This window comes from Odontesthes bonariensis, chromosome 15, assembly GCF_027942865.1.
Source record: "Odontesthes bonariensis isolate fOdoBon6 chromosome 15, fOdoBon6.hap1, whole genome shotgun sequence".
Classification (NCBI taxonomy): domain Eukaryota; kingdom Metazoa; phylum Chordata; class Actinopteri; order Atheriniformes; family Atherinopsidae; genus Odontesthes; species Odontesthes bonariensis.
Window position 1 is genome coordinate 34,566,951 of NC_134520.1, and position 27,025 is coordinate 34,593,975.

The 27,025-nt window shown below is 39.4% G+C and overlaps 1 protein-coding gene across 1 annotated transcript in view; it reads left to right on the forward strand.

The window, feature by feature from the left end:
- efna2b (ephrin-A2b) overlaps positions 1-25,387 on the forward strand; it is a 141,031-nt gene extending 115,644 nt beyond the window's left edge. The window contains exons 2-4 of the mRNA XM_075484490.1: positions 12,558-12,850; positions 17,211-17,276; positions 24,691-25,387. Of these exons, the coding sequence (XP_075340605.1) occupies positions 12,558-12,850; positions 17,211-17,276; positions 24,691-24,815 (484 nt within the window). The 3' untranslated portion in view covers positions 24,816-25,387. The remainder of the gene's footprint in view (positions 1-12,557; positions 12,851-17,210; positions 17,277-24,690) is intronic.
- Positions 25,388-27,025: the final 1,638 nt, after the last annotated feature.

Here is a 27,025-nt window from a genome sequence, read left to right on the forward strand (position 1 = left end):
AATCTGTTTTTTTTTTTTGTTGTTTTGGTGTTTTTACTACTTCAGCCGAACATTTTCTTTTTTCTTTTTTGGACCAGCGTTGTCAATATTTAGCGAGTGATTAAGGCTCAACCATCACAACACACAGCCACAGGAATTAATTGTATTTAAAAAGTAATCTGAAGTCGTTTAATTAAACAAAAGTGTAAACAAAGATGATTAAAAACACGCAATACCTGCCTCTCGTCCCTGTCTGAACCCACCCACTCGTTTCAGACCACCAGAGGATAAACCAGGTTCCTCTTCTTCCTGTGGGTCACATTAACAGCGCTTTGACTCTGTCTGAGCAGGTCAGGACATTAATCTGAAGAAAACACTGGAAAAAATCTAAATCTTACCAAGTATATATGTAAGACACAACTGCCTAACAAGCACCATTTCAGCCAGATATAGGGACTTGTTTTAATACAATACATCTGGAATATCTTGTTAAATGAAAAAGTCTTGAAAACAAATTGTTTTGAGTCATATTTCATATAAAACAAGCTTTTTTTTTTCATTTGAAGAGGTTTTTAAGCTAATTACAAGATCACTTTTATCTCAAAAGTCCTAAATATCACATCTTATTTCAAGAAATCTTGACAAGCCGATTTTCACTAGTTCCATTGGCAGATTTTTTTGCTTATTTCAAGCAAAAACATCTTTTATTTGTTGTTTTTCTTAATTATTTTTGGAGGGGCATTTTTTTCCAGCACTGGAAAAAGTCTAAATCTTACCAAGTATATTTTTCTCATTGAGTATCGCATTACACTTAATATAAGACACAACTGCCTAACAAGTACTATTTCAGACAGATATAGGGACTTGTTTTTATACAATACATCTGGAATATCTTGTTATATGAAAAAGTCTTGAAAACAAATTGTTTTAAGTCGGATTTCATATAAAACAAGCTTTTTTTTGACATTTGAAGAGGTTTTTAAGCTACTTTCAAGATCACTTTTATCTCAAAAGTCCCAAATATCACATCTTATTTCCAGAAATCTGGACAAGCCGATTTTCACTAGTTCCATTGGCAGATTTTTCTGCTTATTTCAAGCAAAAACGTCTTTTATTTGTTGTTTTTCTTACTTATTTTTGGAGGGGCTTTTATTCCAGTGCAGTCAACTCCAACGACACATTTAAAGGTTCACTGCTGTGTTTTTTAACCTTCTGAGGGACTTTGTGTTTGATTTTCCTTTGTCACACTGGAAAAAATCAAAGTCTTACCAAGTATATTTGTCTCATTTCTAGTTAAAATATTTCATTACACTTAATATAAGACACAACTGCCTAACAAGCACCATTTCAGCCAGATATAGGGACTTGTTTTAATACAATACATCTGGAATATCTTGTTAAATGAAAAAGTCTTGAAAACAAATTGTTTTGAGTCGGATTTCATATGAAACAAGCTTTTTTTTTTTACATTTGAAGAGGTTTTTAAGCTAATTTCAAGATCACTTTTATCTCAAAAGTCCTAAATATCACATCTTATTTCAAGAAATCTTGACAAGCCGATTTTCACTCGTTCCATTGGCAGATTTTTTGCTTATTTCAAGAAAAAACGTCTTTTATTTGTTGTTTTTCTTACTTATTTTTGGGGGGACATTTTTTTATCCAGTGAAACAAATATTCAAATCTCAGAAATGGAAAGATGAAGCAGAGAAAAGGAAAGACGGGGAGGAATGAGATACTGAGATGTGGAAAATCGTTCGCTTTCTCTCAGCAGGGTGTTGAGTTGAGGTTCTGCTGCACGTTCTGCTGAGTCCGCGATTCTAACACACACAGGAGAAAAAGAAACCGTAAAAAAGAAAAGGAAGCGTCCGTTTCTAATCATAATCCCTGTTTACAGAAGCTGCCATGCGTTCAGTGTTATTGGGTCGTAGGACAGGACTATATTTCCTGGTGTTTTTAATCCTGCTTTAATGGAGACTCTTCTTGTTTTCATCCCAGTCCTGAAACAATATTCATATTTTCTTGCGTTTTAGTTAGTAATTGCTGACTACTAACTTAGTAATTACTCCTGCAGTTTCAGGTCAGGTTTGTTCCAGTAATATTATCCAGATTTGGATTTAATTTCTAGTTGGTTCCATCATTTCTGGCAAGTTTGGACTGAATTTATTGGTGTTTCAGTGCTACTTTGAGCTAGAATTTTCTGCCATTTCAGTCCTCGTTTCCTTCAGTACTGGTTGGTGTGATAGTCCTGGTTAAGGCGAGACACTACAGGTGAATAGGGTAATATTTTAAAATAATAGATATCACCATGAAACGTCCTCAGTTGATTACTTATACAAGTATGAAAAAAAAATGTATTACAAGTTTTAGAAATTTGTATATTTAATTATGCAAATCAGGCATTATCTCATTAAATATGCACACATTTGCATATATTTCCGGAAGATAGATCTGAACATGTGACAAAGCCAGGTGCAAAATTCTTTTTTCATTTTGTTTACACACAAAATTAAAAGAAAATTACAGAGGGATTTCAGGATATCTGCTTTCATTTCCTAGGAAATCAAAATATACTGTCCATAGCCTAAAAAACATTGATTTTCGCCATATTTTTTTATTATAATGTCACATAAATCAGGCCAGGAATGATTTATCAACAAATCCTTCTGTAAATATCTTAAGATTACTGCTAAGTCTATAACTGGAAAGTTTGGTGTTTTTAGGTGCTCCATAGGCTGAGATATTGATACTGGAAAAATACAAAAAATTGATTTTGAGAAAATGGCATTTAAAGATTTAAATGGGGAATTCATTTTGGTAAATTTGGGTGAAACGTGCTACCGAGATTAAACAAAATGTGATGAAATAAACATTTTAATTTGTTTTCAACGTTTTCTTTATAGCAGGTTGAAAGAACACATATTTGAGGAGTAGACTGGCCCAAAATCTAAAAATTTAAAAAAAAATCACTGTTTTTGCAGGCCGTGTCTCGCCTTAAGTGCAGAATTTCCAGATGTTTTAGTTCTCTTTTCAGCCTTGTATCGTCTGGTTATTTGGTTCTGTTTTAGAGAAGTATTTTTGGGGTGTTTTTAGCTCTTCTTTCTTCCAGTCCATTTTTTTTTTTAATATTATTTGGTTCTAAGTTCTGGTTTAGACCTACATTTTTGATGAGTTTTTTTTTCCTGTTAAGGATTAGTATTTAGTGCCTTTTCAGACCTGCTCTGCTCTGATTTCTTCACATTTTAATTGGGGCTTTGGCCCAAAATCTCTTGACGAAACCTGTATTTCTTGTTGTCTTAGTGTGGATTTGGAGCATCCATAAAAGATACGAAAAATACCGATAAAGTTCGAAAAGTCCCGTAACCCGTGTTCGCCTGATCTATGGGACTCCGAAGAACGCTGCGTTTTCTCATTTTGCTCCTAATTGGAACTTCTTTTGCCGTTTTTGAAAATTTCGTGAATACTTTACGATGAAATGTGCTCAATTCTTTTCCACGTTTTTCGCCTTTTCTTCGGTCACTCAAATGGCAATAAAAGGCTAATTTAATACGTTTTAATTGTGGCTTTGGCCCAGTATCTCTTGAGATTTCAGTCAGAATTTTAACCTGTATTTCTTGGTGTCTTAGTGTCGATTTGGACTTGTATGTTCTAGCATTTCAGTCCTAGGTTGGCCCAGTAGTTTTTGATGTTTTAGTCCTGGTTTGGCAAAGAATTCGCTGGTGTATTAGCAGCATTATCTGATATTTTAGTCCTGGTTTGGACGAGTTCTTCCTGCAGCCTCAGTCCTGGTTTTCTTCAGTACTTTTAGGTGTTTTAACCCCTTTTAGGGTCCAGTAAATTTGATGTTTAATTTCTGTTTTGGAGTTTTATTTTCTGTTGTTTTAGACCGGTTGGGGTTTCTTGATTTCTTAATTCAGATTTCGAAGTAGTATTACCTGCTATATATTTACTATACTATATTTACTATATACTATCGTATATTTACGATATTTACTGACAGTATTTTCTAGTAATTTAGCCTTGCTTTGGCCCACTCTTTTTGGATCTTTTACTCTTGAACCTTTAAATCTTTCGCCCCGTATGTCTTGATATTTAGTCCTAATCAGACCTTCTTTTTCCTAATTTATTAATTGGTTCGAACTTGTAACTTATGCCATTTCGGTCCCGGTTTGGCGAAGTACTTTTGAGTGTTTTAGGGGCACTTTACACGGAAACGAAAACGTGTTAAAAACGCAAAACCTTTTTGCGGATGCACTTTATCGTTTAGATGGAAACGGCGTTTTGGGGGCATGAAAACGCAAAAAAAGTGAAACCGCCCTCCAGAGTGGAATTCTTGAAGACGTGCCACCGTGTAAACGATGAAAAACGTAAAACTGCGTTTCTCGTCACATAGAAATGACGTGACAAGCATAATAAAGCGCCAGAAAACCGTGGGAAACACATCAGTAGGCTATCAACATGTTCATCCCTGCGGACTTTCAACTCGCCTTAGGCGCAGCAATTGACGTTCAAGAGTCATTTCATCAGATAACAGCAATGATGAGCGAGAGCAGTAAAGAACAGACCAAACTTGGTCTTGGTAGTGTTGCCACCTAGCCATCTGGCGTGTTTACTGCATCGATAAATATGAAACGTCACACACTTTTGAGTTTCCGTATGCACGCAGAGTTTCACCCTAAGACGCTCGTCTAAACTCAGATTTAAAAGTGAAAACGAAACGCCACTTTTGCGTTTCGGTTTCAGATCGTTTCCGTGTAAATGTAGCCTCAGTCTTGGTTTTGGAACTTAATTTTCTTACTTTTCTCCCAATCAATTAATCAAGTAATCTTATGGAGCTCTAAAGATGCTAATGTTGATGGAGGTGGTGACCCCGGTGACCCAGCTGGGACGGACGGAGAGCCTCCGTCCATTAGAGTGATGAGTGATGATGTGAGAGCCGAGGGGACAGAGTTCAGTGCTCTCTGAGCTGTTAGCGTCACCCGATCCTTCAGCTAACCGAGTTAGCATGCACTTTGCTAATGGTGTTAGAAAAGACAAAGAGGGCGAGGCGGAGGAGAAACATCTCCGTGTCCTCTCTCATCATCGGGATCGTTTTCATTCCGCAGAATGTTTCCTCCGTGATGCTCCGGCTGCTCTCATCCACCAACCCCAAACTTAATCAGGACAGGTCAGATGGGGAATAATCAGTGCTGGAGTTGTGATGCGTAAGTGTTGTGATGATGCAGTGGTTATAAGGGCCCCATTTGTGCCATTAAAAAAGCTATTTAATGCAGTTGATGGTGAGCTTTCATAAAAAAATATCTTTAGTCTGTATCAAGGGGCAGAAAATCCGTCCCATCTCTTCCTCTAGGCCAGAGGTCTTCAACAGGGGGTCCGCGGAGGTACTGCAGGGGGGTCGCGAAATCTTCGGTTGATTAGACGATTTTTAACATTTCCTCTTTTTTTTTTCAAACAGTTTTTTTCTCACAAATTGTGTGCAAACGTGTGCCATCCACAGATGGTTTGAGGATTCATTGTCCCATCTACATGCATGTTTAAAGTTAAAATCTGAGGATTATTTGAATAGCTTAGTTTATACACGGCACTAGGCCCCATTAAATATAAAACACAATTGTATCCCATATAAATAGTAGGGGGGTCCCTGGCCTGAAAAACGTTGAAGACCCCTGCTCTAGGCTTTCGGCTTTTTATATTTTATTGTGCCTTTTATGCCTTTAAAGAGAGACCCAGAAATCTTTTTTTTTTTTTTGATATATAAACATATTTTTATTACAATTTTTCATTGATTTAAACATTGACATTTAAACATTATATCCCCATCTGACAATAATAATAATAAAAGTAAGTAAATAAAATAGAATAAAAATAAATAAACAGATAAATATAGAATAAAACAAACAATTATACTAATGTAGATAAATAATAATTAATAAAACAAAATTACATTCCAATAGGGCCCAGAAATCATAATTTTTTTTTTAAACATATTTTTATTATGATTTTTCAGTGATTTAAACATTGACATTTAAACATGAACATTATATCCCCATCTGACAATAATAATAATAATAATAAAAGTAAATAAATAAAATAGAATAAAAATAAATAAACGGATAAATATAGAATAAAACGAACAAAATTATACTAATGTAGATAAATAATAATTAATAAAAAAAAAATTACTTTCCAATAGGGCCCAGAAATCATTAATTAGTGGTTATGATTCACCTCAATCTTTGTGTATCTAACTCCAACAAATCAGTCGGATTTAATTGTTTTTTAATTTGAGAACAGTAAACAGTGTCTCATGTCATCATGAGTCCCCTTCCCTTTTCAAAGATGTGAATCACATTTTCTTTTTGTTGTTGAATTATAGTCTGAATTTAAAACAAGCTGTGATTACCCAGCATGGCTCAGTCAATCAGGACGGACCATAAGGAACCAAATCGGTCGGTTCAAACCTCGTTTTCGAAATCCAAATTAGCCGAGTTGATTGGACGACCTCTGCACCGCCTCTGCTGCCGGATGTTCGACTGGAACTGCATGAATATTCAAAGAGACACCGAGTTTGATTGCTTGGTTTTGTGAGATCAATTGTTGCATCGACGTAAATTCAATTATGTAAATTACAACAACAGCGTGACGGAGCAGCTGCGACGATGAATCGTCAAAAAACAAAATCACTTGAAGTTTTACTGTTGAACTCAAAGATTTCTTTACGTTTTTGCTGCAGTTTAGTTAAAATGAAGATTTAATGCATAACTGCCTTCATTTGAATGGACAGATTCATACTCTGCCTACTCTGATGTTCTTGTATTCTTTTAATGAATGCGCTGTGCACGTAATGCACTGTACGTTGACGTACTGTCTCCATTTAAAGAAACAAAATGAGTTTGCCTGTAGCTGAACATAAATCAGAGCAGCTAATGAGTCCGTGCCAAACTTAATTCAATTGTAATGTCACATAGATCACGAAAATGTTGTTTAAATCTGTGCTACATCGATAAAAAACGCATTAAATTACTGACAGAAAAAAGAACGGCTCTCAAAGCAGCAGTTTTTTTTTTATGACTCGGGCTTTAACCAACTAAAGAAAATACGAGCAAACGATCCTGATTTAGGTTAAAGAAACATTTTCAACAGAAACATTGGAGAAAAATCAACAGTCATATTGGGCAGTGTAAGCTGAGAATAACTGCAGATGATCAATACTTTAATTCAATTCAATAATGTTGTATTATTACCCAAAGAGGGGATTATATTGCTTCAGTATTCATTATCACTGAAGATAAGCTATTGTTGGATATCTATAAGATATCCAACAATATCCATCAGTGTGTTGGACTGTTGTTTCTGTAGCTTAGCAACAACTCAGCTGATGATGTCACACACAGCGTCAGCAGGTAACTCAGGTGAACTCTCTCAGTAGACAACATGGACCAGTGATCTCACATTTCCCCTGATGATCGAGGGAAGGAATGGTTTAAACTTCCTCCTCCTTTTTCTCCATTTTGTTTCTGCTCTGCATCCTTAGACGTCTCCTCTTCAACTCATCTGGATTTCGTGTCTCATTCCAGGCATTACTTGGGCTTCGGGAAAGCTCAGTTAGCTGCTTCAACAGGTGAACAACCTTCTTGTTGCCATGGTTACGCGTCAAAGTAGATGTAAGAAATTACTAGAGGTACCAGCAGAAGTTCTTCCAGCAGATCAGCATCCAAACCAGCACAGAAAAATGTAAAAAAAAAAAAGAAAACCGGTGTTTTCGCAGGAAAAAGCTCAGTAGAAAATCTCAAGAAGATGCAAAGACAGACGAGGTTCAGAGCTGCTGAAGCAGGCTTCCCGGCCTCTAGGGTGGCGCCATATTTCCTGCACGAACCATTTTTACTAAAAGTTTGAGGCTGAAAATAATTAAGAAAAAAGAATTAATTAACTAGAGACATTAATAGCTTCGAAAGTCAGAAAGTGTAGAAAAAGTTTGTTGTTTTAATCTTCAGAGCTGCAGACTGCGACAAATTACAGATTTCTGTTAAATTAGCAGTTTTTTAGCTTGTTTACTACTTTGTTTATCCAACTTCCTGGCACACTGTTTCACTGTTTCTTCGAAGTCTACCAGAAAAGTTCAAAGTTCAGCACTTCGTACATCTATCGGAGGTCATCCGAAGTTTTGTCGTCTGCCAATTGAAATGTCAGTGGTTTGAATCGGAGCTCCCCCCAGGCCACATGTCAAAGGCTGTGTTCGAAACCACATACTGCATACTGCATACTGCATACTGATCGATCAGACAGTATGCAGAGCGTTTACCCACAATGCATTTCGCTACTGCCCGATCCGAAATCAGCCGGCCTGAAGCTGATTTCCCTTAAGCTCTAAACTCTGTAAACTTTAGCAACATTTGAAACATTTTCAGGCGAGAAAGTAGTCGTTTAGATCCCCAACGTGTTGAAAACCTGACAAAATACCGGCTATTTACAATTTTGTTCCCACGAATTCGGCGCTACTAAAGCTAGCCGCAGTGAGCAACGCACTTCGGTTATTTTCACAAAATAAAATACCCGTTGCCTTTTATCATAGGGAAAGCCATTACGATACAATTGTTGCTTTTGTTTTGAAAACAGGAAGTGAACCTACCCTCGTTGTAGCTAGCTTGAAACTGCCATTTTGAAAGGAAATGACAATCGGCGACGTCACGTTACGTTGCATCTTGGGTAGTTTGAGTATGAGTAGTAACCTCATGATGCATACCCAACATTTAGGAGAATCTAGTATGCATCCGGGAACTTCTCGCTTACTCAAACTCGCATACTAACTCAAAAAGTTAGTAGGAGTAGTAGGAGAAGTATGCGGTTTCAAACACAGCCCAAGTGTTGATTCAAATTAAAGCACCAAATCACAAACAAACGATATCTCAAAGCACTTCAAAGGTTCATACAGAACCTACACATTTTCTTTTATAATAAGTTGTCCAATGCGTACTCTTTCATGCACATTTTGCATCTATATAAGAGGTTTAAAGTGCGCTTTTTGGAATCTCATCTAATGGGATGTTAAATGGCCAACATCTTCCAAATGGTTGGGAAGGTTTGCCAGGCTTTGGTACCAAGGGGCTCCAGGGTTGGAGAGGTTAAGCTCTGTAATCTGGCCATTCTGTTTTTGTAGCTAACTAGCGGTTAGCATGTTGTGTTGTTGTATAAATTGGCCTTATGATTCCTTCATTCAGAGAGTAGAAATCTGTTTTTAATTGTTGTTTTCCACTAATTTTCTGCCCGGACCGTATGTTTTCCAAGCTAAACCAGAGGCCGAACACTAAAAAAAGCTTAAAGGTGGCATAAATACGCAGCAAAAACCAAGGAAATTGGGAAAAGTCTGGGTTTCGTTATTGAAAGCAGTTGTTTTTCCTCAGTTTAGTCTGATAACTATCAGCATCATTTCCCTTTCATGCACATTTTGCATCCATATAAGTGGTAAAGTGCGCTTTTTGGTATCTCATCTTAACGGGATGCATATGAAGCAGATAATATACTCGGAGTCTGTGTTTACACAGTGGCACTGTGGGGACAAAAAGCTAAACTTCAGCACACAAATCATCCCATTTCATGGTGGAGAGTTTGTTTAAGGTCACAGTAATGAATGTGCAGCTCAGCGGGGACCGACCTGCTGCCGGGGGAACACTGGCTTCCTCTTCCAGGCGCTCCCAGATGGACGGGCTGTTGACACCGCCGGTGTGTGTTCGTGTTTCTTCAACACAGGCCTCATTAGTTTCTGCCTCTTTGTCTCTCTGGAGTTAAACAGCTCAACGTCTCGTCAGCGCACACCGTGTTGTGACAGTTATGACTGATGAACGAAGCGCTGCTGCTCGGTCGGGTTTGATGAAAACATTGATAGTTCTGTGCAAAAGTCCCGAGCCACCTCGGATTTCTTCGAATATCACCAGTCGAAACATGAGTGGAAACACAGCTTAGAATTAGGGCTGGGCAACGATTAAAATGTTTAATCTAATTAATCACACGATTTCCCTGATTAATCACGATTAATCGCATTTGTACGCAGAATCCAAAAGTAGTGTATAGCTTTTAGCATTTAGCTTTATTTTAAATGTGCTGCCATATGAATGAAAGTGCCATAACATTTGTTGTGCAAACACACTTTTAACATCAGCATCTTTCTGTAGTTTTTATGTAGAAGCCTCGCTCCACTGTCTGTTTCCTTGAATGACTTGCTGCTATCAGTTGTGTGTTTTGCCTTTAAGTGATATTTTAGACTGGAACTACTACGCTGAGAAGACAATTCAACTTGGCAGTGTTTACAGATGACTTTGGTTCTGTCGACTCCGCCGTCTGGAAGAACTTTAAAATGAAAATGGCCGAGTAAAAGTTCCGTACCCTTCTCCATGTTTGGTGGATCCGCCGATTACTTTCTTTTCCTGTTCCACAGCAGGCAGCAGCAGACTTTTACAAAATAAAAGCCTGTGAGCAACAGACTTTTACAAAATAAAAGCCTGTGAGCAGCAGACTTTTACAATAATAACATAAATAATAATAAAAAAAAAATCCTGTTTTTTTTCCTGATCTTTTCCTAAACTTTTCCTGGTCTCTTCCTGAGAAACATTTACTGAACTTATTGATGATTCTCTGATGGAGTTTGGCCCAAAGCGGTGAGCCAGGACCCATCCTTGTTGGAGAGCCTGAACCTTTGGTGGATGCTCCTGATATACCCGATCCTGACACCCTCACCTGTCAGGTGATCTTTGGTTGGAGAATCCTCCAGAACGATGTGAACTTTTCCGTCTTTCTTTGCCTCTTCGACAGCTTTTTCTCCCGGTGTGTCGCTGTCCCAAATTCTTTTTTAAATTCCATCTGTAGGCGCTTCTGTGTTTGTTGGCTCAGTTTCGGTCTCTAAAAGTTCGTAGTGGCCTCCATTGTCTTACATGCAGCGTGACGTCACGTGAACACGCATAGCGGTTGGAGCTGCTCTGAGGGCCGCAGCAGGCAGGAAGTGGGTCCAGCTGTGAGTCACATCTCCCTCCTGTAAACACCACCGCGCTCTGATAAACAGTTAGCTTTGATTAATTAAAGCCTCAGGGGGTTCGGGGGGGGGAAACGCACACAAAGACAGGGCAGTGATCGATGGTTTCCATGTGTTGAGTTTAGAGTCTCGGTGCTGAGCAACAGACCTGAAAAACAGCGAACATGCAGGCATGAAATATAGTAACTGCAACTGGAAAACTCTTTATTTGACTTCACTTTATTCTCTTTACAAGAACAAACTTGTAGTGGGTTAGTTCTGTAACGTTTGTCGTGAAATATTTAAGTTTTTTTTTGCTGTTGGAAGATTTTAAACCTTCAAAAACTTGAAGCAGAATCGTGACTGTTGACTGAACCGCAGTAAATCCATCTATTTTCTGCCGATTATCTCATCCAGTTTGCATTAATACGAGGTTGTACAACACCTGCAATTATCTCCATACCCAGCCGAGAGCACTGAAAATCTGATTAAATAATAATGAGCCTTCGTTCACATCATCTCCCCTGCTGCTACAGTTTTAAACTGTGTGGTATGAAAAGATCTAGAGATGTAAATTCATCCTGGCAAAGCTGCAGAAACCCTGAATACAGAACATTTTAAAGAGCTGGGTCGGATGGGCCAAACATCCAGCATTTTAAAAGGAGTTGGTTTAAGTGTTCGAGGCATCGTAAGCAGATTCATGGGTTTAAGTTGAAGAAAAATATATATGTTAAATAGTTTATAGCTGACATTTAATTATGTTTTGAAAAGTCCGACCCTGATATCAAGTAAAGGTTAAATGGCCAACATCTTCCAACTGGTTGGGAAGGTTTCCCAGGCTTTGGTACCAATTGGCTCCAGGGTTGGAGAGGTTAAGCTCTGTAATCTGGCCATCCTGTTTTTGTAGCCAACTAGCGGTTAGCATGTTGTGGCGGTGTAACTGCGGACTGACCGATATGACTCAGAAGTCAGAAATCGGCCTTAAGATTCCTTCATTCAGAGAGTAGATATTTGTTTTTATTGTTGTTTTCCACTAATTTCCTGCCCGAACCGTATGTTTTCCAAGCTAAACCAGAGAACGAACACTTAAAAAAAAGCTTAAAGGTGTCATAAATACGCAGCAAAAACCAAGGAAATGAATCGGAAAAAGTCGGGGTTTCGTTCTTGAAAGCAGTTGTTTTTCCTCAGTTGAGTCTGATAACTATCAGCATCGTTTCCCTTGGTACCACATGCGTACATCCATTATTTAGACATTTACTTTTACAGGACAAGTGACAGTTGTTCTATATCTTCTGGGTAAAAGAATTTAATGAATAAACATCAACAACTGTTCACAAATGGACCATAAAATTAAATTCTACCAACTCAAAAAGCTGGTACTATAAAATGTAATAAAGCTGATTCAGATGAATAAAGTTCAGAGTTTCACAGATATGTGGCTTCAAAGATGGGTGATCTTGTCTATCACATGTTATCTCTCACTAATACTGCATGTTTTGACTTATTTACATGCTGGGAAAAAGCGCACGAGATGTTTCTTTGGGACGAAACAGGAAACGGTGTTGTTTATCTCCCTCAGGTTCTTCCGGGGTGACTACACGGTGGAGGTGGCCATCAACGACTACCTGGACATCTACTGTCCTCACTACGAGGGGGGGGAGTCGGCCGAGCGCATGGAGCACTACATATTGTACATGGTGAACTACGACGGGTACACGACCTGCAACCACCACGGGAAGGGCTTCAAACGCTGGGAGTGTAACCGGCCGCAGAGCCCCAACGGACCGCTCAAGTTCTCTGAGAAGTTCCAGCTGTTCACGCCCTTCAGCCTGGGCTTCGAGTTCAGGCCAGGACACGAGTACTACTACATCTGTGAGTACTACACCCTGTGCACTGCTTTAATAAGTATGACTACATGTCTCCAACGGGGGGGGAATCCTCCGAGATCTAGGGATGACCAAAAAAATCCCATATCAGAGGACCTCAGGTTCCTGTTGCTGTTGTAGGGCTTCAGTAATGCCTTGTGTACACCAAGAGCGACCTACGCTAACTGAGCGGCGGAAATCATTATTTCTCTATGGAGGGTGAGCGAACTGGGCGACCAGAGCGAATTCCAGCGATTAAACTCAAGCTAACATTATGGTAATGAGCTATTACGCGGTTTCGGCGAAAACCAATGACAATCCACAGACTGTAGGGTCCAACAATCCGCGGGGTTCGCGGAAACAGACGTGTAAACTTTGGTTCCTATCCAAACAATAGTCGTTTAATCCTGATATCGTTGCAATTGCCGTGTCGAGTGCTTCAATACAATAGTGTAGTAACCCCACACATACCTTTCTCACTGCAATTAAGTTTTATTTCGGATTTTATTTCGAATTTAGTTTCTTTTTCTCAGCTGCCTCTGCTATTCCTGCTCTTCTCAGGTGTACCTAATGTAGTTGTACATCATTTTTAACGTGATGTATATCTTGTATAACAAATTGTAAATAACGACACGTTTATTCGTGTCCCTGCCCTCTCTTTCCTCATGTTTTTTTTCGCGGGGGTGCTGCACAGCCGCGGGGCCTTTAAAAATGGAACATTCTAAATGTGACGTCACGAGCGAACAAAGCGAATTCTCAAGCGAAGCTTCTCCAGCTACCTCCGCTACCAGGTAGCGTAGGTCGCCCTTGGTGTACATGCAGCATAAGTCTCACAAATAAAAATGGGCCTGGTCAGCTCTGAAAGTTAGAACTAAGATGTTAAACTGGATCCTGAACCTGATCAGGAGCCAATGTAAAGAAATCAAGATTGGCGTTACAGTATATGGGACCTCCTGGAAGTCTTTCTCAGCAGCCTTTCAGCTGCATTCTGGACCGTTTATAGGCAGTGCAGAGATGAACTGCTCAGGTAAGTGAAAAGGGAATTACTGTAAAGGAGATAAGATGAAAGAAAAGGATAATCATTTCCATCTCCACGAGGGATACAACAGGAGTGTAGAGATAACTACATGCTGATCCAGTCTCATATACCAAGATGGTTTTACTAAAGACAACAGAGATGATAAAAATGTTTAGCTGAAGAAAGATGTCCAACATCCAATCTTCTTTGGACTGTATTCAGCTCAGAAGGACAGATGTATTTGAAACGACACAAGGCTCAAATGAAACGTAACACTGAGCATCATCTGCGTAACAGTGAAAGGATCCACCTTTAAATGCACTTATTAAACGACCCAATGGAAGCATGTATAGTGCAAACAGCACTGGGCCCAGAACAGAACCTTGGGGAACACCTAAGGACACAAGTTCACATTTAAAGATGTTAATCTGAACTGAACTTTAAAGCGTTGAAAAGCAAATACTGCTGCTGATCTTTCACTGCATGGCATGACTCGGTGTGGGTAGTTGCCATTTTGTTTTCCAGTACAGGTAGTTTAACCTAAACATAGGCATTGGGGCCATCGTCTCTTGTCCAGAACCAAACTGAGAACGGTTCCTCTTGGATTGATCAAGGCTTGGATTTGTGAGCTTCCATAGTTTCTGATGGACTCAGAAAGCAGCTGCAGGTGGCAGTTTTTTCTTTGGTCCTGGAGCATCTACTCAGTATCCATTCAGTAGTTGGTATTGGTTCAGCTTACTTGGCTGAAGTAGTACCAATAAATAATCTTTTAGTTACTCGGTACTACCTCCTGAACCATGATGAGGAAAATTGGCATCAGATGAAGCTAAGCTAACTGTTTCCAGTCTGCACCAGCTACACAAGCCATAGATCACTTAATCTATTTATTTGTTATCTAACACGTGTTTAAAGCAGATTTTTAAGGCTGAAAGTCAACGATATGCAAGGTTAGCTTTAATATTTACTAAACCTCTAGCTAGCCTTAATGATTTATTATTTGTGAGTTAGCTTCCGGGCCGTGTAGTTTTAAAGTTGGCCTCTGTGTTTTAGTTGTTTGAGGTTTGAGGCTGTGCTAAATCCACACAATACTGACAAAAATAACCCCACCAGACACCGTTTATAAAACCATTTTTGACCAAAGTGGTTCCAGTGCTGGTTCTCTATTGGTTCTATAAAGAACAAGCCAAAAACTGTTATTTCTTTTCCACAATGAAACACAACAGAGTCTGTCGTTGAGTCACTTTAAAGATGTTTTTATTATTATTATCTTCACAGATTCGTTTTTATCTCATTTCAACTGCAAATAAAGAGTTTAATATCACGAGTCTGGTTTATAAACCTCGTTTTAAACGCTTTTTTCCCAACACAACAAGCGTCTCCAAACCCTGAACGTTATTTATTACAGCTGCTGCAAACTGGATTTATACACGTAAGATACCCAACGAGGTTTAGAAATTAAGTTGCAGTTGCTGTTATAAATGATGCTGAGAACGGCGACAGTAAATGCATTAAACACCAGTAAAATAAGAGTCACACTGAGCTCTTAAGTGGCTGCTTTGACTTCACATCTATATTGAAGCTCTTAGCAGATAAACTCTACACCGTTTCTGGGGTTTTTTTTTAAACTCGGAGGTCACAGCGTTTTTTGGCCATCCATGAAGTATAACTCAGTGGCTGTGTCCGAGACCACCTACTACATATTACATACTGCATACTACATACTGCATACTACATACTACATACTACATACTTCCATACTGCATACTCATCTATCAGACAGTATGCAGAGTGTTTACCCACAATGCATTTTGCTCCTGCCCGAGCCGAAATCAGCCGGCCTGAAGCTGATTTCTCTTAAGCTCTAAACTCTGTAAACTTTAGCAACATTTGAAACATTTTCAGGTGAGAAAGTAGTCGTTTAGATCCCCAACGTGTTGAAAACCTGACAAAATACCGGCTGTTTACAATTTTGTTCCCACGAATTCGGCGCTCCTAAAGCTAGCCGCAGTGAGCAACGCACTTCCGGTTATTTTCACAAAATAAAATACCCGTTGCCTTTTATCATAGGGAAAGCCATTACCATACAATTGGTGCTTTTCAGCGAATCTAGTATGCATCCGGGAACTTATAAAAAGTAAAAGATAGTAGAAGTAGTAGGAGTAGTAGGAGAAGTAGGCGGTTTCGAACACAGCCATCGTGATTTTAAACTTATTTCTACATGAAAGCTGACTTCCCCCAAAGTGTTTGCGACGTTAACTAATAGCAGCATGGATTTTTGTAATCATGCTGAAGGTAAAGGTCAGACAACAGGCTTTTCATCAGACAATGTTTGTTTTAAATTCTGGTTTCAGGTTCTGATGGGATTACACAGGCTATGACATGTATTAAGCCATGATTGGTCGGGGTCAAACAAGTTTTATGACTCTTAACAACTGCCCAAAATGAAGAGCTACATGTGGGTGAATTAAAAAATCAAATCAGACAAGCTGATATCTTGTGCCTTCTTCTCCACAGTGTCTTTTAGATGCAATTGGCCACAATATACTTATAAATAATGAGTTTAATTTAGTATTCTCCTCTGTGATGACCTGATATTTGGCACAAAGACCATCTGATCATGTTGTGTGAACCCGAACATCAGAAAGTTTACCAGCACGGGTCAGTCGACATGAAGCGAAAGGAGGTTCAAAACCCTCTGAAGCACAAGCTGTTGTCACTTTGTTCTGTCTGGACATAATTTATCCTCCAAGCTGGAAAAAATTTCCCAAATTGTGGCTCGTTTGGACTGAAAAGCCTCCAGCAGAGACGGAGGCGCAGTTTGTTTTAAATGACACTTAATGACTCTGCATGTGTGTGTGTAATGAATGCAGCAGGTTCAGAGCGGAAACATGAATAAAACATCCTCTGCAGGTCAGAGTCAAACAGCAGAACAAAGACTCTGAAACTGGAGATGTGATTCAAAAGCAAAAATCACATTTTATTCGCTTGGATTAAATTTTGCTCAACAGCTGCCAAAACCTGAAATGTAGAATTGCAATCAGCTGACTGATGTTACCAACTGGAAAATGAGCCGAAAAGCTAAAAAAATCTGGCAGGAGTATAAACGTATGAAAAACGTTTGACAGCATATCATAGAATTTAATCTCTAAAGGTGGAACGAGAGAGAAAAAATGTTTCCCAGAGCGTCTCTGACCTCTTAGCCGGTTTGAGACAAAGTGCTGAGTGAATAAAGACTGAATTACCCCGACTTTTCTTTTTTTCAGTTAAGCAAATAACACAACGTTACCTTAGTGTCAGAACGTTCAGTGCAAATAAACTTTCTCTGCTTCCCTGTGTGTTTTCTCTGCAGCGTCCCCACATCCAAACCTGGCTGGGAAACCCTGTCTGAAGCTCAAAATCTACGTCAAACCAACCAGTGAGTTACTTCCTCTTCATGCTATGTTCACTTTAAGGCCAGACACTACAGGTGAATAGGGTAATATTTTAAAATAACAGATATCACCATGAAACTTCCTCAGTTGTATGTTTAATTATGCAAATTAGGCGTTATCTCATTAAATATGCCCATATTTGCATGTATTTCCGGAAGATAGATCTCAACATATGATAAAGCCAGGTGTAAAATAATTTTTTCATTTTGTTTACACACAAAATGAAAAGAAAATTACAGAGGGATTTCAGGATATCTGCTTTCATTTCCTTGGAAATCAAAATATACTGCCCATAGCCTAAAAAACATCAATTTTCGCCATATTATTTTATCATAATGTCACATAAATCATGCCAGGAATGATTTAGCAACAAATCCTTCTGTAAATATCTTCAGAATACTGCTAAGTGTATAACTGGAAAGTTTGGTGTTAGTAGGTGCTCCATAGGCTGAGATATTGATACTGGTTGTAACCATCGTTTATGGTTTTCTGAGCACCTGAGCTAAGTGTCACATGACAAATGACACTAATCAGCTGATTCTGCTTAGAAAAGAAGAAAAAAGGCCATTACTCTCGGACATGAAAGAGCAATCGCAAAACTAAACTTCCTCCCAGTTTAGTTTTTGGTTTGCAACAACTATGAATTAATATAGAATAACCCAGGGATGCACAAAGATAAAGCCTTTATTCATAAAGGCTTTAAAATTATGTATCAGCGTAAAAGGATGGGCTTTTAAACTTTCAACAAGTAATCAAACAGTTGACGGGACTGTCATGTTTTAAAGCCTTAACGCCTATTGTCGCATATATGCTACAAACCGTTTGACTCAATCTACCAGCTGAGATAGCATCTTTATTCCCCCAATGCCGGTTAGTCCATATTCACTACGGACCTAGGAACCTTTGACAAGCACTTGTAAAAAAAAAAAAAAAGGGTGAATAAAAAAACATTATTTTTTCAATGTTATATTACTGTGTTGTTGTTATCTTATTATTGACCATTATGCCTGTTGTCGCAAATTTGCAACATACCAAAACTTTCTATTTATTTTTTGTTCAAAAGTGAAATTAATAATCTCAGTATTATTTACCATCTACTTAAAGGCTAAAACACACACAAAACATTTTTTTATATACAGCTATATAAATTCAGGCGTTAAGGGGTTTAACCAGCACTTGGAAGTAATACGTTACTTACGCCACAAGGTGGCAGCGATGCACCGAGCTGTTTGTCAAGAAAAGACAAACAGAGGAATGCTTCACAGTTAAGATGCTAACAGCATTCCAGGCAGGCCAGGAATATAATTGCTTTTAACTACGAATACGTGTGTTTGTCATGGCCGTCTCGTGTATCCTGCGTTTGTTTGTTTGGAGCGCTGCAATACGTGGGTGTCCAGTAGGGGGACCGTAGAGTCAAAATTGACCAGATGTGGGGCCATAGGGTCGGCAGTTTTGAAGACACACTTGTACAGCGATCGTTGCCGATAGATCGGTGCCATTTTAGAAATGTTCGTGCACGGAGAATCCTCCTGTAACAGGCGTAGTACACAGGCAGGTATGTTAGTCTTTTTATAGAGTATTTTATAGATAATTTAATTAATTAATCTGATACGTTTGTTCTTAACTGTTTGTCTACTTAAGCTAACAAGCGTACTGCTTTACGTTTAAATACTAAAGTGACACGTTAGCTTGTGTGCGTTCCACCCTGGATGCGTTATCGGGTGTTTTTCATGTCCACAATGAGGAGAGAGTGAACACAGCTGCAACCGACGACTTATTCAAAGCTCTCGGCCTTCTTTGAACGACCGCTTTAAGAGCTTCCAGCTGAACATTGTGTGAGTTCTGCTGACAGTTTTCAGTCGGACTCCTTTCAGGAAGTCTTCTGAGGCTTTCTGTCTCTAAAATAACCTGGAACAGGACTCCCTGTGACAGCAGCCTGATCATATTCTGCATCTCTTCCTCTTACTATTACAGCCGTGAGACCGAGCTGTATCAGACTCGTCCATCGATAACAAGTCAAGCGATGGGAAAATATGTGTTAACCAAATAAATAATACTAAGAAAAGGGGAGTCGTATTTATCATTAAACAGCAGCTGAAATATCAACCTGAAAGGACACCTTTAACGTTGTGTAACAGTAATAATTGGTGGCATTACCTTAGTGATGTTAACATGTTAAAAAATAATTTTTCACCAATTATTGTAATATTGGTGAAAAATATTCGTGGTGGGGCTGATGTGACAATGCATTTCCCTGCCTCGTCCAGTATTAATACTAAATAAATAAGGATCGAATTTCACCGAATTTGGTGGAAGCTGCACCTCGGCCGTAAAGTTCGCCATCATCCCGCTGATTTACCTTTAGCACAAGCCTTTTTTTTAACCTGAAATCTGCTGCTGGGGTGATATTTTATAAAATATAAAATTCTGCGACACTGATTGGCCAAATATTTATTAATTCGCCCTGGCAACAGTACACCATTGGCTGTTTGGCTGCACCGCTTATTGCTTTGATGACACGGAATGTTCGTGTGCACAGTGGAGGCTCCAACTGACAGAATGGAAGAATACAGAAAGATTCTAAAGAAAAAAAAGTTTTTAACCTATCACTGTTTCCAAAATCTTTAAGCCACAGAAATAATTTTTGCATTAAAACGTAGGAAAATTCGTCCTCTTTCAGCCTATGTAACTTCCATAGCCGTCAGAACTTTACTTTTTTAATTAGAAGCCTCTGAATCACGGCAGTACCTTCCAACTGCCAGTCCTTTATGGTATCAAAACGTTCAGCTCTTTCAGGACATTACTTTTATTTCCATCCAACTTTCATATATTGCTTATATTATATCTTTGGTGTTTCTAACTTTTAGACTTTTTTAAATATTAAGCCTTTTATTTACTTTACTTTCAAGTCTTTCTCCTCTTTTCTTATTCTCGAAACGTTCAGCTCTTTCAGGAGATTCTGGCTTTGACTTTTTCCAGTAGGTGGGAAATGTAAGTGTATATCATTCATATTGCATGTAGGCACACACTAGTGAGTAAACCGACATTTTTAACTGAAGTTGTAAAAAAATGTTTTACATTTCCCTTCCTCTTATCAGGGAGGGCGGCGCCCCCTATGGGCCGGCCGCCGCTGGTAATAACAGTCCATGTGAAACTGAGCTGAACATGTTGGTGGGAGTTAAACGAAGCATCAAAGCAATAATTTCCAACAATCCGGGATTTTTTTATTCAAGTTATTTGAGGAATTCTTTCAGCCCTTCTGAACCAGATGTCCTACTGACGTGTAACAGAAAATAATAAATAAGAAACTTTGAAACCGTGCTGAAGTATCAGGGAAAACGTTTCTTCTCATCAAATGACAAATGAAGAGCTCTTTTCCAAAACGCGATAAACGCCAACTTAAAAAAAAACGACTTTGTCACGTCATTTTGCTGCGCACCGAGCCTACTCACTGCTCCATAAATGTTTCTAACCAAATCGCTACATTTCCCTGTTTAAACTGTACCGAAAGGTGTCATTTTATGCGCTACACTCGTTTCGAATCACAGTGCGACATATCCTCTCGGCCAATCAGAGTGTTCGGTGAGCAGAGAGAACAACAGTAGAGTTCGGTGAGCGTCCCAGTCATGGCGGCGCACTGAGGCTTGAGGTAAATCTTGTTGGTGTAAAAGAAATACATCGGACAAATGGATGTTTTGAATGTGGTTAACACTTTTGGTGGTTCCGAAGAAGACGACGGCGTTTAAACAAAGACAATCATGAACGCCAACAAACTAAGAAAATGCGCTACTCTGGTGGAGGGCGAATTCCCACCATTGGATGTACACACACCTCAGCTAAATGCTTTTGCCAAGCAGAGAGATTGACACCCAGTGACCTTGTCATGAATTTTCAGAAGTTTCATGACAAACCTGATAAAGTGGAACAGGACGGGGCACTTCTTCACCTGATGTCAGTATTATTGTTGTTTTTTTACTGTTTCTCTGGTGGATAATATTAAAACGTTAGATTTCAACATAAATTAATTTTCATTACTTCATTATTTACAAAACTTGATTTTATTACACGCTGTACACTGTGAGCTCATGATATTGTATGTTATCTTGTTTTAAAAACAGACAAAATGAAAAAAAATGAATGGTTTTATAAAATTTTGAGCAAAGAACACATGGTGGATATGTAGTGGAGAGTGAATATATAGCATTTTGAAAAGAAATATAATAAACTTTGGATTTATGGTGTTCAGACTGACCCAAAAATGATTTTTAACTATATAAATTAAATACTTGCTAAATATGTTGGTCTGGTTGAATAATTGTCCTTTATCTCAAAACAATCACAATGGATATATAGCGTTTTGGAAAAGAGCTCTTCAAGTATAGATTAAAACTAAAGAAATTTCGACTGCTGGGACGCAATTTGTCACTTTAGTCGATAGTTTGTGGAAGTATTCTCAGAAAGAAGTCGACTTTCTAACAACAAGAATCACCTTTTTAACTGTAAAAACATCATTAGCAGTTTACATTAAGCTTGTTATTTATTCTAATTTTAGAGGAACAAATCCATCTCCGGCCATGAGGCTCCGAACTTCTCCGTACTTCTTCGTGTAAAACCGTAAATGTCAGTTTGAAGCAGGGTGAGTGTGAAGACTCGCAGCTGTCGCAGCGAAGGCGTCGAACGGTTCCCCCTCACAGTTTTAAAGCAGTTGATGAGAATTTAACCGTCACTGCAGAAAATGGCATTAACACATTTTACACCATCACTGGCTGGAAATCCTCCTTTTCTCCAACAAAACAGCTTTCATCAGAAACCGGCGCCGGTGGAAGCTGATTTGTTAGCGAGTCGGAGGATTTGTGGAGTAAACGCCGTGTGCTGCTGAGCGGGAAGACAAGGCGTTCATTAGATGTGGAGGTGGATTATCTGCACAGGCTGATTGCTCCGAAACAGTCAAGCTGTGAATCTCTGAATATGAATATTTAGAGGAGAGAATAAACAAACAGAATCTGTCCGACATGCAGTATTTATACTGGGGCAGTACTCTGATCCTCTTACAGGAAATATTACGAACAATAACACATAACGGATGGCTTTATAATTCACCTGTGAAACACGGCCACATCAGTCATGAATTTAACATAAAATCTAATGTAGAAGGATTTTGTTAATGAGTCTCCTGTTGCTGATTGTACGATGTAACCCGACTTTCTGGCAGAGACATAAGCTAAAACTTCAGCTTCTTGAGGCCAAATTGAGTCTTATAAAACACATTTCTACCTATTCTTTAAGGACCCATGAAACCATATACGTTTCAGTGTTTTTAAACAATCTGTCTGCACAAAATTTTGCTGTAAGGCAAAATTTTAATTGGTAATTTCCATGAAAATAGTTATTTAAAAAATGTTAATGACTCCTGCATCCAATTAAATGCTTTTTTAATGTTCTGGTGCCTGATCAGCTGACCAATCAGTGCAGGGAATCCAGCTTTGCTTCCGTTTTCGTATGAAATATGTAAATGATATTCAGTCATTCAGGAGGTTTTTCCACCATTAGCTTAATTAACAACCAAAGTAAACCCACCAACGTTGGGGGCTCAGAGCAGGGTTTTGGAGACCAACTAAGCTGCAGCAATGTTTAAAATCCACGTATTTCGTCTGTTTAAGCCAAGAGAATACAAAAAAAAAACTTAAATAATTACCTCCCATCAACTTTTTCTTGACCTCGTGCAAAACGTTATGGGGTAAAGGAAAAAAGGTGCGATACATTTTTAAGGATTTATGAAAAGATGACCATGACCGCACTGACACTCGGCTGTGATGGGCATCTGCAGCTCTGAAACCACGAATTCGCTGTAGATAAGTCAGAATACAGAATATAGAGTTGCCGCAGGCTACTTGTACTCATCCTCCTGTCCCAACACGAATTTCGACGTTTGTTTCTCATGTATAGGAAGCATCACTAAAAGTTTTACAGTTACTCTTAACTACACGTATGCATGTTTATCATGGCTGCCTCGCGTATCCTGTGCACGTCCTCAGAAATTAACGTTACGCATTTGCAAACTGCAATATGTAGATGACCAGTAGGGGGTGTTTAAGCTTACTTTATATGTTTCAATGTTTGGTTTCGTCAGTTTCTAACGCCATGCTTTGTTTAGGGGTCTCGATACCATTTACGATCCCGCCGTTGTCGCTTCTTCTGTCGTGATCTTAAACTCAACAAAACGCTTAAAGGGGAACTGCGGTATTTTCAACATTAAGCCTCTGGTGTGCACTGGTAATCCATATCAAATTTCGTTGCAAATCCCATTGAGTTCTATTGAAGACTGGATGTTCGTTGATATTACTCCGCCACCGCTAAGAAAATAGTTCGAGCATGAACGAGCTGCCAAATAAAACACGACAGAAGCAACTTTTCGCAACGAAATTTGATATGGATTACCAGTGCACACCAGTAACCACTCCGGTGAGTTGATTATTTTGAAAACGGACGTTTATTGTGCTTTTACGGACCTTTTTGGACATGCGCATGACTTGCCGTTCTGAAGCAGGTTGAGAAGAATCAAAATTAGGCAAATACAGCAGTAAACATCAAAAAAGCGGTGATGGGAGGTTCGAAAACATTGCAGACGAGAGGCTTAATGTTGAAAATACCGCAGTTATCCTTTAAGTCTTCGATTCACCCCCTCGTGGAATCCTCCAATAAAAAGCATCCTACAAGCGGTTATGCAAGTGGTTACAGTAAGAACAGAAACGGTTGCCTACGTGGTGAAACAACAACTGTATTCTCGCCCTTAAAGGAAGCATTGAAGCTCCTTTCCTTCGTATTTGGAGAATTCGAACGCCCCTTATCATGGACGAGAAGTCGAAGCAGCTGAGAAAGAACAGGAGCACCAACTGTTGTTTAAAACAAAGTTTAAAAATTAGAGTGGTGATATTTTAACATAATTTTCAAGGTTAGAAACTGTAAAACTGTAATACGTTGTTGTTTTTGTGAAGATAAAACTCTCACCCTGTGGTCGTCTACGAAATGCATTTGAGGGAACTGTCTCTAGCGCAGATCCATCAGAAGTGGTCACAGTGGGGAGATGATAGTTAGGACTGTACATGAAGTGAGGTATAACAATGGACGGGAACACATCGAAACATTGATGTATAATCAGACGTAGAGCAGAAGCTGCAGCTACTCATATTGAGTAGAACTATGGAAAAGGAAAGTTTGGACAGAACTGCTACTGAATGAATGAATAACCAGATCTGCTGGAGGCCAAATTAACTCAATGCTGCTTTGTTACACCCCATCCGCTGTATTAAACACACCTGTATGTACCATGCCAAAGTATTATAAAGGGCAAATCTGTCTGTTTATGTCATGATTAACGGAGTCTGACCTCTCTTCCAGATGACTCTGTGTACGAGTCTCCCGAGCCCTTCCTGACGGACGACACCACTGGCGGTTGCATCCTCGCTCAGCCGTCGGCCATGTTGCTCACCCTCCTGCTCGTCCTGCTCCTCGCCTCTTCGTAGCACCTCCTCCTTTTCGTCCTCCCGCTGCTCTGAGGACAACCTGAAGGAAAATAATCCAGCTCCCTCTCGCTGACCTCTGACCTTCACCTGGACACTAATCAAAGAAGTCGGAGGTCGGCAATCGGCGGAACCTGGAGCTGCGATCGACTCTGTGTGGAGTTTCTGTTAAAAAAAAGGCCAATAAAACTGCACACATCCAGAAGTTGAGACTCCACTGACTCCCGTGATAAGGTTTCATAGACTGTAATGCCTCGAGTGCCGGGGTCATTTGACTTATCTTTTTCTATGCTGATGCCAAAACTTAGTTTATCCAAGGATAAAGGCATTTTTCTACAAACCGCTCAATTCAAGCCAAACACGAAGACCATACAAGTGCTTTAACATGTAAAAAGTAGGTAAAGATTGGAGTTCCTGCACAGGATCTGGACAACATATATATTAGATGCAGAGCATAGAAATGGTAGCCTCAGTATAAACACAGTAACGTCTACATGTACGATCTCAGACCATTAAAGTGTAAAGTTCCCGTGAAACAGCAAAGAGTTAGCCTGGGAATTCCCATGCTGCTTTGCGCGCGATTTCATTCACACTGCAAAGGCAGCCTGGAAACCACCGCCCTTATTTTTCCCTGAGTTAGGGAACCAATCACAGAACGGGGGGGGCAGCAAGACGATGACGACTTCTATGCGCGGCACCGAAGCTTGTAGAGTGTTAATCCAACATGACAGCGGACACAACGTTACCGTTCGATGCAGCCTTAGAAAGTGTTTTAAGTAGCTTAGAACGCAAGTTTACTTTTAAAAAAGAGCAACGTTTGGCGTTGAAAGATTTAATTGCCAAGAAGGATGTATTTGCTCTACTACCAACATACGTCATCTGGTATAAGTGATACAATTGGCTATGAATCGCGCGCAAAGCAGCATGGGAAGAACCAGATGCCATTTGATAGACATTCGTAGCGCCCAATAAACGGCTCTAGGCATTCGTAAACCACGCCTCAAATACGAGAAAATGCACACCTAGTTCCCAGACCACCATCTCATCCAGATGTGGACGCGTCAGCCAGGCTAGCAAAGAGTGCTAATCTCTTTTTATTATTGATTGTTGTAAGAGCAAGAATAGTCAAGTTTGCTGGTCACCAAATTAGCACAACAACACCTCATGTGTAGACAATAGACAAATTCCCCACGGGAACCCCCTTAATGTCCAATAGGTTTGACTCGTAAATTGAAAAATAAGTGATGAATTTAAGAGAAAAACAACATTGTATGCAGGGAACTTGTATTGACAAAGCAGCAAACTGGCTAACAGACGATTAGCTTCTTATTCAAACTGAATTCTGGATAAGACATTCCATCGAGCTCTTGTGTATACAAGTTTTCTGGCTTTTAAAAAGGATTCAAGACTAAATTAGAACATAAAAACATTACTTCCTGAAATGCACACTCTCCATATTGATCTGACGTAGTTAACATTACAACTAAACACTGTGTCGCTTTCCTTTCTGCGTCTAAATCCCTGTTTAGATGATTTCAAGCAAATAGCCATCATCGTTAAAGTCTCACTCCGGCAGATGACAGTTACCTAAAAAGTGTTACGCAAAATGTTTTGGGGTACAACTCCACAGTTGTCCTCTGGGATCTATCTAGCCCTGTTTATGCATGTTTATGCATTTAGCAGACGCTTTTATCCAAAGCCACTTACAATTGAAAAAATATATAACATTACAGCTAATATCAAAGCTAACAATAAGCAACATAGAAGGAAAACACAAGTCAGACTAAGTACAGGGTCAGTGCTGGGATAGGAGATGCTCTCTGAAGAGCTGGGTCTTCAAGAGTTTCTTGAAGATATTCAGGGTCTGTTCTGGTAGCGCTCGGTAGGTCATTCCACCATCGTGGAACGACACATGAAAAGAGTCTGGATTGTCTTAAGCGCGGTGTAGACGACATATCCTGTGACGACCGGAGTGACCGAGTTGTGACGTAAGCCTTTGCGAGAGCATTCAAGTAGATGGGAGCCGTTCCATTAAGGACTTTGTAGGCAAACATCGGTGACTTGAATTTGATGCTAAGGGTAGCCAGAGGAGCTCAGTGAACAGAGGGGTGACACCCACTAAGAAATGACAAGTTAGCCAGGCGCTAACGAGGCCTAGCCTCCGCTCATTCCAGCAGCTAGCTTATCCTGGCAGCTAGCTTCTCCGCTCATTT